At 47.9% G+C, this 13,777-nt stretch overlaps 2 protein-coding genes across 3 annotated transcripts in view; one reads left to right on the top strand and one right to left on the bottom strand.

Moving 5' to 3' along the window:
- Positions 1-257: 257 nt before the first annotated feature.
- FKBP3 (FKBP prolyl isomerase 3) lies at positions 258-5,581 on the bottom strand. Its single transcript, XM_075427321.1, has 7 exons — positions 5,427-5,581; positions 5,249-5,350; positions 5,063-5,170; positions 4,481-4,616; positions 3,034-3,101; positions 1,388-1,485; positions 258-502 (listed from the first exon to the last, which is right to left on the bottom strand). Exons 1-7 carry the CDS (start codon positions 5,535-5,537, stop codon positions 448-450), a joined length of 678 nt encoding a protein of 225 aa, XP_075283436.1. The 5' UTR covers positions 5,538-5,581; the 3' UTR covers positions 258-447.
- A 107-nt stretch (positions 5,582-5,688) lies between these two features.
- The window catches only part of FANCM (FA complementation group M), an 81,872-nt gene continuing 73,783 nt past the window's right edge, over positions 5,689-13,777 (top strand). Inside the window, exons 1-5 of one of the 2 annotated variants that reach the window (XM_075427312.1) lie at positions 5,689-6,018; positions 6,157-6,256; positions 7,561-7,733; positions 9,460-9,537; positions 10,222-10,380. In XM_075427312.1, the coding sequence (XP_075283427.1) occupies positions 5,797-6,018; positions 6,157-6,256; positions 7,561-7,733; positions 9,460-9,537; positions 10,222-10,380 (732 nt within the window). In that variant the 5' untranslated portion in view covers positions 5,689-5,796. Of the gene's footprint in view, positions 6,257-7,560; positions 7,734-9,459; positions 9,538-10,221; positions 10,381-13,777 lie in introns of both variants that reach the window. The other variant, XM_075427311.1, reaches the window with a different exon arrangement.

Raw genomic sequence — 13,777 nt, 5'->3', positions numbered from 1 at the left:
CTCTTCCCCTCTTCCCCTATTGTCGGGTAGCCGGACTTTTGGGGTGAGCACTGCTGTAAAACTCAGCGGCTGGAGGGGAAGGGCAGTGCTGAGGGCCCGAGCTGGGCAGTGAAGTAGCTGCTCGACCACAAACCCTGGCAAGGGAGAGCAGTCGGGGCTGCTGCTCCTTCACCCCTCTGCTGGGGTCTGTGCAGCTCTCCCCCGCAGAGAGAGAAACAAGTGTGAAAGTGATCGTACACACAAAAAAGTGAGGTCCCTTGCATGTATAAACTATGTTTTCTTTAGTGGTACGGTACTGTACAGCGGTCGGGGGGCAGGGAGAACAAACATGATTTCAGTACAAGGCCACAGTTGTAACTACATCCTGAAGTTACACGAGCAAAACCGCAGTGTCGGAAGCTGTCTCCATCCTGGGCGGATTCCCAGCAGCGAGGGACGCTCTTTGTTTCATTCGATGTCCACCAGCTCCACTTCGAAGAAGAGTTTTGCATTGGGTGGAATCCTGTTTGCACAAGTTAAGGAAGCTTTGAACGAACAAACAAGAAGACCCCCACCAGGCAAGCCCCAGGCCGTTCACCCATCTGTCGCTGTTTGGGGATTGTCCCCCCCCCGCTGTCCCCTTTCTCCCGCGTCAGTTCTCCATTTCACCGACCCGACTCGCGGCATTGGCCTGGCAGCGCAGCTGCTGTGTAACAGGAGCTGCCGCGAGACGCTGCGCTCCAGCCCCTCCTGCAGCCGTGCTCCGCGCTGCTCCCGTGCCGCTGACCACCAGCGGCCGAGTCTCACCGAGCCGCCTCGGCTCCGGGGCTGGGACACGGGCGGCAGTACCGTCCTCCTCGGGATCAGACTGTCCCGCTCTGCCACAGGAAGAAGGTCCAGACAGTCCTTCAAGGGACCGGGACAGAGACCACTCCCCTTCTCTGGAAGTGCTGGTAAAAAAGACACAGGACCGCCGCAGACCCTCTGTGGGATCACGCGCTCCGTGCCCTCCCAGCTGCATCCCAGGGCAGTTCTAGCCCCCATCCCGCTGCCGTCTCTGCAGCCGCGGCAGAGAACCTTCCTCCCAGCTCCCCACTGTGCGGGCAGAGAACCTTCCCCCCAGCTCCCCACTGCGTGGGTCAGCATCCCATGGGTGCTGGGGAAGAGGCAGCTGCAATAAAAGCGCAGGCAGAAAGCAACAGCCAAGTTCTCCTCCACAGCATTGCCTCCAGGAGCATTTCCTCAACACAACGGGGCAGTCGCACCCACCCAAGAAGTCTGCTGAACCCTTTTATGTTGTTCACATCCTAAGCAGATGCTCCCCCCCGTTATATCCCTGTCCCTACAGCGCTTTGCTCCACCAGGCCTTTCCAGGTTACTCCATGTGTAAGTGGACATGGAAGGATACTTGGCGTCGGGCTGCCCTTTCTTGCCATATGCCCACTCGGGTTCAATTTCCAGCTGAGCCTTCTCTCCTTTGCTCATCGTTAAGAGAGCCTCATCCCACTGAAAAGACAGAACCAACCAACTCAGACGGCCAACAAAAGAGCACAGCAGTCCTGCAGAGCTGCAGAAGCAGCGCACGTCCCGCGCTTTTCCGGCGTGCAGCGATGCGCTCTCCAGCGGGCTCACCCAGCCCAGAGCGGGTGCCGCGCAGGAGCTTCATGTTCTTTTATTTGTGGAAACACGACCCCCCCTCGGCGGGTGTTCTCCCTGCTCCCACGCGAGCCCGTGCTGTACCTCACAGCGCAGATTTGTGCTTTTCTGTTGTGACAACACCCACAACCCATGCGGTAGCGTGCGTGTTTCTGGGAAGCCTCTACAGTTTCCGAACGCAGTTCACAGTGGAGCACCACACATGCGGCACCGCGAGGGTTCTCCCCCCACCACCCCGCAGCGTCAGTGGGTTAGCGTCTGTCCAGGGCTGGTGCTCAGACTGACTCTATTTCTGTGCTCGTCCCCCTTAAGGGCTGGCTCGCACTGCCCAAAGCCGGCGTTCGGTTCAGCACCGTATCAGCGTTCCACAGCGAACAGCTGCCGCTCGCGCCGCGTCACCGCCGCAGGCAGGCACCCACAGCCGCGCTGCGCCAAGAGACTGAAGAACAACCCCAGCAACTGCTGCTCCTGCGCTCCTGGCCACGAGCCCAGGGACACTCTCCCCTTCCCAGTCCAGTCCAGTCCCCCCTGCAGGCTTGTTTCCTGCACAGCAGCAGCACATAAGGTTATGCTGGGTTGCGTTTGTTTTGGTTTTTGAAGTCAGGTAAGCCTAAGAGCCTTCTCTTGCTCCTATCTCGTGCAGCCAGCCACCAGTGTCACCAGTGGCTCCGCAGCAGCGCGGCAGAGTTAAGCACCTCATCTTTGCACAGCAGCTGGTCTCTCCCCGACACACCGAGCTCACACCAGTGCCTGTGACGTCCAGGTGTAAACCCACGGATGGGTGTGCACAACACTCGATTCTTCTCCTGAACGCTTTGAGCCTACCTCGATCTTTCCCTCGCACAGCTCCTGCCTGCAGCACGGCAGCACTGGGTGCCGCACAGGGCAGAGCAGTTACAGCATCAAGGTGGCAACTCACTTCAGCGCGTGACGGCAACCGGAATTTGGAGTTCCAGCACCCAGCTCAGAGTTAACGGATGAACTCAACTACACATCAAGAGGCACCCAGGCAAGTACAAAACAGATGCTGAGAGAAAACAATCTGAGAGCCCAACGCACAGCCAGCGCATGCGGTGATCAGCACAGCCCCGGCAGCCCGATAACCTCGTCTATTCGGCAAAGCACCCGACAGACGCGCGAGAGGCTGTGCTGCTCCCGGGGACACACAGCTGTGACTCTGCTTTCCGCACGCCACTTAAGCAGAGGAGTGACGCTGCAGACGGATGAACGCATCCATGGAGAATAAGCAGTACATCCTGTGGATGTAAATGCTCTCCGCTTGCCTTTTTACCTCCACAAGAAACAACAACAGCAGCTCAAAACGTGCAGTGCAGTCATAAATCCTGCAGAATGAAAACTCTCTTTGGGTTCTGAGGGAGTCGTTAATGGTTTACTTACACCTCTGATTACTTTTCCTACGCCAACTTTGAAACTTAAAGGTTTGGCTGCTTTTTTCTTCTTTGAACCTGAAAGACAGTTTCGTATTCATTTGCTGTAACATCACAGCAGCACATACCATACTTGTATTTAAAATTACTACTACAATCATGCGTTATATAAACATCTGTTCTTATAATACTCTTTTTAGCCCACTGTCAGATTTTTATGGGAAAATTCAGTGCTGTGCACTAAAAATATTATTAAATGTTCACATTGCACCATGAGCTAAAGTTGATAAGCATCTTTCACACACTGATCCAATGAACCTAAAAGACTCATTTCTGAATTACTAAAGTTGATGGTACAGGTCATAAACACATTAGTGAAACAAAAAACGTCAACAGGGACTGTGTGTGATACAAGAATTCCAGTGCATCACAGACAGTGTTCCAGCAACAGCCCCGCTGGTCCCCTCCGTGCTGGACATCACTGCTGGAAAAGCGTTTCTAGTATTGCAGAATCTCACATACCTAAATCCTCCCACCGAGAAACTCACAAAAATACCAGCACTCTGCTCTGCCATGGATATGGTACGCCAAACTACCTGAAACCACTCTCGTTCCAGTGCCTCCACGTTCACAGAATCACAGAACCACAGAATAGTAGGGGTTGGAAGGGACCTCTGTGGGTCACCCAGCCCAACCCCCTGCCCAAGCAGGGTCACCCACAGCAGGCTGCACAGCACCGCGTCCAGGCGGGGCTGGAATATCTCCAGAGAAGGAGACTCCACAGCCTCCCTGGGCAGCCTGGGCCAGGGCTCCGTCACCCTCAGAGGGAAGAAGTTCTTCCTCATGTTCAGACGGAACTTCCTGTGCCTCAGTTTGTGCCCATTGCCCCTTGTCCTGCCACTGGGCACCACTGAAAAGAGCTTGGCCCCATCCTCCTGACACCCTCCCTTCAGATATTTATAAGCATTTATTAGGTCCCCTCGCAGCCTTCTCTTCTTCACGTTTAAGGGTTTATTCCAGAAGCACACCAAGACGTGCCTATTTAGAGAAGTTAACTGCACTGTTGGTGCTCGAGTTCCACAGATAAGGGCAGCTCCCTGAGCAGGAACGCTCTTTCCTCCAAAGTAGTTTCAGTACCGATCAAATCACCACATTTCACACTATCTATGGCCTTGAGAATGCCAAACGTGAGCTCTGGCAAGATGCAGCAGTGTCACTTTACACCAGCCAGTCCTAAAATACCGCCCTGCATTGCCTCACGGAAAATTGGGCTCCGGGAGCGGGCAGCAGGGACACCCCCGGTCAGCTCAGCAACACAATGGCAAAAGCCGTTTGTCAGGACCCCCGCCGTGCCCACCTTCCAGAAGCAAATGCCTGCCCGAGTCCGCTTCATGAGTCCGGCCAATTCCCCTGTCTGCATTTGCAACCACAGCCAAACGCGATGTACATAACCTTACTTGTTTGAATATTGGTATCGAAGACTGTTCCATCCTGTAGTTTTCCTGTATACCAGCAATGAACAGTGTCCCCTTTCTTCGGAAAGTTGGTTTTATCACCCTTCTTTAAAATTGATTTCGTATACTTTGGCGGCCCCTGCATTTATAAAAACAGAGTTACGAGTGCTGCATTAACTAGTTTCAGACCAGCTACATTCAGGACAGAACCACTTAGCTCAAGGCACTGAATGAACACACAGAGTGTTGGTGAATGGCACGTTTTGAAGTGCTCACGGTTATCACAGTGCTGCAATATTTGGGGAAAACACGCGCTGGATGGCCGCACAGCCCTGCGGTGTATCCACCACTCCTCCCAGTTTGGTGTCATCAGCAAAATTCCCAGTTTTGTGTCATCAGCATCCCAAAGACGAGCTTTGGGAGAGATGCCCAGAGCCCTTCATTACTACCTCACGTTACAGAAGCTGCATAACGTTACGGCACGGCACAAACACCAGACTTCTTGCCGCAACCAGATTTTTGAAGACCTGGTTCCTCTGACAGCCCCACGAGACCACCCAAACGACACGAGGCGAGAGCACCGACCTCCTCCACGGCCTCCTCCGCCTTCGCCGCTTTCCCCTTGGCCTCCTCCGCCTTCGCCGGCTTCGCTTTCTCCGCCGCCTTCTCCGCTCCGTCCGTGCCCTTGAACCGCTGAGGGGAAGAAAAGAAGGCGGCAGCCATTACCCGCCCGACCCCCGGCCCCCCGGCCCCGCCGCCCCGGCCCCGCACCTGCGTGTGGAAGAGCTGCGTGTAGGCCGCGATCAGCTGCTCCTTGTTGGCCGTCTTGGCCACGTTCTTCACCTGCCCCAGCAGCTTGTGCTCCGCCAAGAACTGCAAAAGGAGGAGCGGTGAGCAGCGAGGAGCAACCCCCCCCCCCCCGGACCCCCCCACCCCTCCCCGCACTCACCGCCTGCGCTGCGTGCTCCTGAAGGAACTTGATGATGTCCTTCTTGGGCAGCGCCTCGCTCCGCAGCTCCTCAGCGCTCCAGGGCTGCGCCGGCCCGGCCGCCGCCGCCATTTTCCCGCCCGCCTCCTCCTCCTTCTCCTCACGCACCGCCCAGCCTTCCCGTCAGCCCCGCGGGAGCCGGCGCGGAGGACGAGGAGGTGCGGCGAGGGGCGGTTCCCGCCCCTCGCCGCACCTCCTCGTCCTCCGCGCCGGCTCCCGCGGGGATTTTAAGCGACGGCGCTGAGAGAAAATGGAGGGCGCTGGGCGGCGGCGCGCGCTCCCTCAGAGCGGGCGGGAGGCGCGCGGCGCGGCGGCGCCCTGAGGGGGGAGGATGAGCGGCGGGCGGCAGCGCACTTTACCTCAGGTCTGGCGGGCGGCGGGCGGGAAGACGCTGGAGGAGGAGGAGGAGGAGAAGAAGGAGGAAGAGGAGAAGGAGGAGGCGGCAGACGATGACCTGCTGCTGGCGGCAGCCGCGGCGGCGGCGGACCCGAGCCCGGCGGCGGGTTTCTGCGCGGCGGCGGGGTCCCTTTGGATCTACCCCACGAACTACCCGGTGCGCGGCTACCAGCTGCGCATGGCCGGCGCCTCCCTGCTGGCGAACACGCTGGTCTGCCTGCCCACCGGGCTGGGGAAGACCTTCGTGGCCGCCGTCGTCATGTACAACTTCTACCGCTGGTTCCCCTCCGGCAAGGTGCTGTTCCTCGCCCCGACCAAGCCGCTGGTGGCTCAGCAGATGGAGGCCTGCGCTCGCGTGATGGGGATCCCGGCCCGGCACATGGCCGAGATGACAGGTAGGGAGGGCGGGCCGCGGGCGTCGAGGCTGCTCAGGGCAAGGGCAAGCAACGCGGAGAGCCGCAGCGAAGGGGGAAAAAAAAATAATAGCCTTTTTTTTCAGTATGAGACTGACGTGCGGAAAGCAGACTCCACAATCTGTCAGATTGTAAAGTAGGGATGTTTATTCGGCGCCGGGTGGCCCCACCAAAGTCATGCGTGCCGAGCAACAATTTGTCTCTTCAATTTACACAATCAAATATTACATATACATTAGACTTCCCAATACGCCTATACATATGCACCTATCCCTCATTTCATATCAAAATCAGTTCAGAGAAATAATTTCCATATTATAATTAGTTCCAAGAAGTAATTTCCATAGTCTCCTGCCAGCTGCGCTTGTGCAGTGCCTGCTGGTGGTGGTCGTTGGGGGTCCCAAGATGAAGGCCCATCCTCTTCATCACGGTGTCTGCTGATTGACCTTTGTTTCTGCGCAAACTCAGTTCTCTCCTGGCTCCCATCCATACAGCAGGGTCGGTCCTGACCGGTTCTAGGCGACTCCCAGCCCCTATCAGGAACTGACCCCGTTGTATGGAGATGCAAGACTCTGCTCAGTTAATTTAGGCAATAGATAGGCACTATCATTTCTCTTTAAATGCACCGCAACTATTAGATAATGCTACTTCTACTGAAATCCCTTTTAACCCCTTCCTTCAAGACAATATTGGGGTTAATTTTAGCTTGTGCAGTAGCTAAAACCCCAGGTCACCAGTATAAGGGCGATGAAGCGCTGGACCACGTCTGCTGGAGCCCTGGGTGCAGGGCGGTGGTTCACAGAGTCTTGGGGTTTCCCTATAAGTGCTTGCATGGAAAATACGCTCTCTGTGAAACTTAATAATCGCTTTTTTTCCTTTTTTTTTTTCCTTCCCCAAAGTTTTTGCAAGCCCCGTGAACGGCAGTTATTGCTTACTGAAGTAGTAGCCTTGGCGGCTGAGTCAGTAACCTGTTCTTCAGCGCAAGCCTTTGTCAGAGGAGCTGTCGGTTTGGTGTGGGGCTGCGAGAGGCTAGGGACATCTTGGTCTTTCTGGCCTTGCTTTTTGCAGTTCTGGATTTACTGGTTTAATGCAAAAGATCTGCATTCACCTTTCTTTTTTTTTCCTTTCCTGAAAGTGGGAATAGCATCAAGATGTGTGCTGTTTTAAAGGGCGCTCGTTTCCCAAAGCCAGCATGCGTCTGTCAGCCTGCTGCTGTTGCTCTCAGGTCCTGGGTCCTGGCTTGCTCTCAGCCGACCAGTTTGTAATGTTACCCCTTTAATTTTCAGGGGGAACCCAAGCTCTCAGTCGGAGGGAACTGTGGACTGCCAAGAGAGTCTTCTTCCTTACACCACAAATAATGATGAATGATCTTTCTCGTGGGACGTGTCCTGCTGTGGAGGTTAAATGTTTGGTGATTGATGAAGCCCACAAAGCCCTTGGAAATCATGCCTACTGTCAGGTAACGCTGGAGTCACCCTGCTCTTGTCTCATGATTACAAAAAAACTCCCCAAATCACTTGTAGGTTTTCTATAACGTGTCACTCATCACTGCCATAGGGAGATTGTCCCTTAGGGCTTTAGCTTTGTTTGAAAGAGGTCAGACAGTCCTCTATGTCGTCAGCGCCTTGTTTTTCAGGATAAACCTGTATTAAAACTTGATAAGGTGAGGTGGGGGATTTTTTTAACATCTGAATAAAGTTGTAATTTTTGTTTCAAACTTTTATTTGACTTTAACAAAAATGTCACTATGCTGTTTCTTTCAGACGTGTTTGTATTTGCAGGTGTACTCAGGTGTGTTTGCGCTATGTTGGAATAGCTCTTAAATGAGGGGAGGTATTTTTTTCAGAAAAAAGTGTGAGCTTTTTTGTAAAGTTCTTTATCTCAGTAAAATGAGTTCAAAATTTCTTTTTAAAATTTGGTTTTGTATGGATTAGGAAAGAGTTTGTTGTGTCATCATGGCTTAGTCTCCTCACAGCAATACGTGACCTAAAAGATAGTTTTATGTACTGGAGAAATTGACTATATGTGGAGTTGTGTACAGTAGCTTACTAGGCCTCTTTAGAGGAAAGTAAGTGTTTTTTAGGGCTTGTCTAATTTGGCATGCTGGAAAAGCGATGGTTGCTTGCCACATTAAAACAGTACATGTTGGTTTGCCAGTATTGCAGTTTTCTTCTATCATTTTTCAGAACTATAGCAACTTCATTTTCAAATAATTTATGTTTATAGGTTATTTTGTTTCAAAATACTGTATAAAAATATTTTCTTAAAATATTTTACTATTACACGAATCACTGTGTAACATAGAACCAAGGCTTGGATGCATTGGCTTTTAAGTCGCCTTAGCTATAGCTGAGAAAAATCTCTTCCATTGCCCTGTGTCAGTCCCCATGGCTGTGAAATTGGCGGGCTTGGTTCTCTGTTTTAGCTATGCCTATGTATGATTTTCAGCAGAGCTATCACCACAAACTGAATTTCTCTTTAGTCTCTGTTCACTTCTTCTCTGTAGCTTTTATGTTATGTTATATTTTTTGTATTATTTGTTGTGCAGCGCAAGGTGGTTGGTCAGAAGGCATGGTGTTCCCCGATAGCACTGGCAGAGCTCAGATCCGTGGGCAAATGAAGCAGGGAGGCAGTTTGGTTAGTGCTTGAATGTTTAGCAGCTATCGTACTTGTCCTAGTTTTGGTCTTAGGGAGGATTGTATAAAGAGAACCTGGGAGATCTAAGGAATATTCACCCATTTTCCCAGTTGCTAATGCAACTTTTTAAAGTGAGACTCAACTGAATGCTGGTTGTCGTCCTGGTTGTCGTATAATCTCTGTTCAGATTCACGGGACTGAACATCCACGACTTACTTTTTAGAGTGGTGCTTGAAACTTACTTTTTGGGAGCTCCCTGGAGTTAGTGTGCTGTTAATCTGTTTGTTAAATCAAGTGAAAAATAATTTCATAATTTACCAAGGTTGTTCTGCTGAATGGGAATGGGGTAATATACTTAATCAAGGTTAAGTGTTCGTGGGTAAAATGGTTATAAACTGAACGCTTCCTGGTTCACATTTGAATTTAGATATACTCTTTTTAGAATATTTTGTTAAGCTCTTTCTACTTAGTGGATATTTTCATCAATGTAGTTTGTATCAGCAAATAATCTCTTTCAAGGATATTAACAGAAACTTTCCTGTTCTTAGGTTGTAAGGGAACTAAGCAAATACACAGATCAGTTTCGGATCTTGGCCTTAACCGCCACACCAGGCAGTGACACGAAGGTGAGTCAAATCTGGTTGCATAGGTGGAATAATAAGGTTTCAGTAGAAACTATGTTTAATACCATTTTGATACAGTTTGAACACCATGCGGGTTACTGAAGTCTATTAGATGTAAAACCTGAATCTCTTTGCAATCTATAAGTTGTTGAGGGTTTGTCTTTTTCGTGCTACAGACTCTATATTACTTATTTCCTGACCTTTCTAAAAGTAAATAATACGTTCTTTTTTTTGAGAATGCAAACCTACTTGAACCAGAAAGAATATACTCTCAATGTAAAATGGCTTTCCTGTTCTGTTCAGTGTAGTGTGTTGGGTAAACAGAAGGAAGGCTGAGGTTTTCAGACTAAGGCAGATGGACATCCAAGTTCAGGTTAGGCTCCTAGCTCCAGGTTGCTTCTCATCGGGTGTTTCATGGTACGCCCAAAGCCAAAGGGAGAGTACCGTCACTCCAGCCCTCGTGCAATAGCACGCTTTTTGTATTCCTGAGCTTACCGTATTGGCTCTCTGTATACTGCTTCAGATCTTTCAGTGGAGAGTCTTTGATTTTTCATCTGTAGGTAGCAGGTACCTTTTCCTTACAATTATATTCAAGGCTTGCTAAAATATGGAAATTGTTACTTTCATGTGATACGTTGTTGGAGTGTTAACAAGCAAATATGGTCTTTTTTGTGGCTTCTCAAACAGGCTGTGCAGCAAGTTATTTCCAACTTACTCATAGCTCAGATAGAGCTTTGTGCTGAAGATTCTCCGGAAATTCAGCCTTATTCTCATGAGCGACAAGTGGAAAAAATTGTTGTTCCACTTGGTGAAGAACTGGTAGAAATTCAGAATGCTTACATCCGGGTGAGTTGTTGCATTTCTTTACTGTTAAGTGGACAGTGTCACTAAATATATATCTCACTTCCTATTTGAGCACCTCTGTCTAGACTAGCAATAACTTACAAGGCAAATGCTTTCCTATGCAATGAACTTTGCCTTTGAGTATAGGGCACAGGAAAAAACCCATGGTTTCAGCAACAGCAGCTGCTGTTTCACTTTGCACCAAGGATACCTGTTGCCTTGCAATAATGGCTGTGTTTGTGCTGTCCAGGTTATTGCCAGGCTTGTGAAAAGTGTGTATTGACTGAAACATTTTCTCTCATTAAGAATATTCTTTAGAGCTTTAAATCACCTGTAAGTGTACTTGATTTTTTTGTCTGGCTAGTTTTGGGGGTTTGTGTGGGTGTTTTGTTTTTTTTTTTTTTTCTCCTTTTTCTCTTCAGAGCTTTTTTCTTTTCTTTTTTACTAGTATGTAATGTCCAGATACAGGACAGATTAGCAGGGACTGGAACTGTTAGCCAGTCAGTGGTGACTTAATGGTCTGTGTCTTCTCAGTAAGGTACCAGTAGACAAATAGTATTACATAAGATAGCACTTTGAAGAGTTCATAATGTATGTTGTTTTTTTGGTGAGAGGCATAAAAAAATATTAGGTTTAAGTTAATATCAGTCTGTGGGCCTGAAAAGTATGGTTTTGGTTAAAGTTTAATGATTTTGGTGTAGTTTATGTGAAGACCATTGGAAGGCAGACTTGTTTGTTTATTTTCTATATTGAATTAGCTTTTTTTAGTTCAGCTGTTTTCAAACCAGCAATCTGAGAGTGTATTTAAATGAGGAAGTTGCACTGATAAGCTAGCAAGAATTTTAAAGTTATAGTTTTGCGTCACTACAGATGCCTCTGAATGCTTGTATCTAGCGCAGGGATTTAATTTGAGGTGTTTCACTTGAGATTTAAGCTGGAATAAGCACGTAGGTTTGGCTAATCTGGTGTAATTGAGGAGTACAGACAGACCTTGACTGAACTGTCACTGTGGGTTCAGTGGTTTCTATTTCCTTTCTTTGATCTTGTATTTGCATTTGTATTGCTGCTGCTTTACTTAGAAAATAGGACTTGTACCCTCCGCAGAAACACAGAGGGCCTGAAGGTATGGTGCCCCAGCCTTTCCCAGCGTTGGTGGGCAAGCCAAGCCTCAGTCTTGGAGTTCTCAGCACTTTCAAAAGTGGCTCCTGCACCTCAGTTTCTGCAGAGGGGTTTCTGTAGCTGTGCGGTTTTCTGCGGCACAGTGATGGGCCTCGGCCATGCCCTGAAGTTAAACCACACCCTTTACTGTGCTCCTGTGTTTTGGGTTCTGGCGGTTTGAGATCAGGATAGCTAGGTGAGGGCAGTCACAGGAGCAACAAGCAGTTGTTGCGTTACCCTCGTCCCCTGCTGAAAGAGTCAGTCGTGAAGTATGTTCTGAATGGCACCATGATTTAGGAGAAAACAGAGTGACATGTATTTGAGTTAAGAACTGCTTCTTGGCAGTTTAGTGCTGAAACCAGTCCTGCCCCAGTCTGTGCTGTGGTAAGAATTGTGGGAGACTGTGCTGGTGGACGCTTGACAAAAATGGGGCTGCAGATGGCTCCTGGGGTGAAGAGGAGTGAGTTTGCTAGCAGACCTGCTGGCTGCGGCATGGAGACTCATAGCTCCAAACATGTGTCTTTATTTCAAACAATGTATGTTTTTTGAAAGTTTTTTTTGTGTGTGTATTGGAGCAGCCATTTCAAATTTGGGGCTTACATGGCTTTTGTAAAATCAGAATAGTAACTTATGACTTCTGCTGTTCGCATTCAAAGGAAAAATAGCAAAAGGAGTTGTATGTCTGTTACAAAAAAGAAAGCCAGGTGTACTCTGCACAATAAAATAATTATCTTTAATTTTGACAAACAGTAACAGTAAACAACACGACATTTCAGTGAAAATGAAGGACAGTGTAAAATAGCACAATGCAGCAATGCTAGAAAAGTTATGCTTATATTTGTATACATACAATAAGCAAGGCCCTGAGTATCACAATAGCTGGAATAAACTTTTTAGGCACTAATGCTTGTTCGAACAATACACAGTATGCAGGACAACATTTATCTGTTAAGGCTACATCATTTAATCTTCCAAAAATATGGGTGAATTCTGTTTTATTGTCTACTTTGAATCGTGGAAATCTAGTAACTTCAAATTTAAAAATGAAAATCCATTTATTAATGGCTTACAAAGTAGAGCCACAGTTAGGTAATATAATACTCATTCTGAGAGGAGGAGTTAGGTAATCACGCTTGACATGATGTTTTCAAACTGTCTAAAATGATACATTTGAGTGATAGTAACATTTCCTTGGCGTTCACTGGTGTTCACTGGTGTAACTATTAAGTAAACTTTATTGTGTGTTGGTTAAAAACTGCAATTCTTTGTGCCCGTGCTTGTGAGGGCCATTTACAGAAGCTGGTACAGTGTTCTGTAGCCATAAAGTGTATCTCTGAACTGGAGATTAATCGGTTCTTTCTCAGCAGCAGCCGTCTAACATAAGTCAAAATAAATGCTATCTTGGAATTCACAGTTTTACGTAAGACAACACTGAACACTTTGCCGCGGTTTGGATATCAGCACATTCAGATAAATACCTTCTTTTTATATTTCAGTAACAAGAATGTTTCTATAACATACCCACAAGTAGCTGAGTCACAGAAGTATTTAGATGAAGATTGCCTATGGAAAGAGACATAACATATAGCAAGTGCTTTTTGCAATAGACATTTAAAATGTAAAGTACGTACAGACTGGTGCTTTATGGTGAGAGGATTTAAATACTTCCAGTAGCTATTCAACATTTGTTGTGCGAAAGCATTAAAATAATTTCTATAACTGGCAAAAGCAATCAAATTGCAGTAACTTTTTTAATTTGCCATAAAATTAAGTCAAAGGCGAAAATTGTTTTTATTTGCTCATATAAAAATCTTGAGGGGGGTGTAAAGGCAGAGCAAAACCTGTAGTTTAATGCCTCCCTGGGCCCTCTACTCAACTCAGTGTTAAAAAAATGTTATTGTTTTCCATTAATTTTTTAGTTTTCACTTTAATGCTGGCTGGCATTTCCAACAATCTGAGGAAATGTTAAAAATAAATAAAAAGCAAAATAAATAAAATATCAAACAGGAAACAACATACTGAAAAGGAATTCTGAATTTTTTTCCTTGGCTATGATCCTGTATCTTGAACAAATTGAGAGGAATCAAAGACATGACAGGTACCTTCATTGTCTCATTCTGTTAAGTAAGAAATACTTTGACGTGCATTTACATTAGCACATCAGAGAAAGTGGTTCTAATTACGGCCACAACTGGCACAAGCATTTGTGCTGTCACCTGGCAAATGAGATTAGATAGCTTTC

Source organism: Opisthocomus hoazin, chromosome 7 (genome assembly GCF_030867145.1).
Source record: "Opisthocomus hoazin isolate bOpiHoa1 chromosome 7, bOpiHoa1.hap1, whole genome shotgun sequence".
NCBI classification, from domain to species: domain Eukaryota; kingdom Metazoa; phylum Chordata; class Aves; order Opisthocomiformes; family Opisthocomidae; genus Opisthocomus; species Opisthocomus hoazin.
Note: the sequence above shows the minus strand (reverse complement) of the source record. Positions and strands in the feature narration are given on the sequence as shown.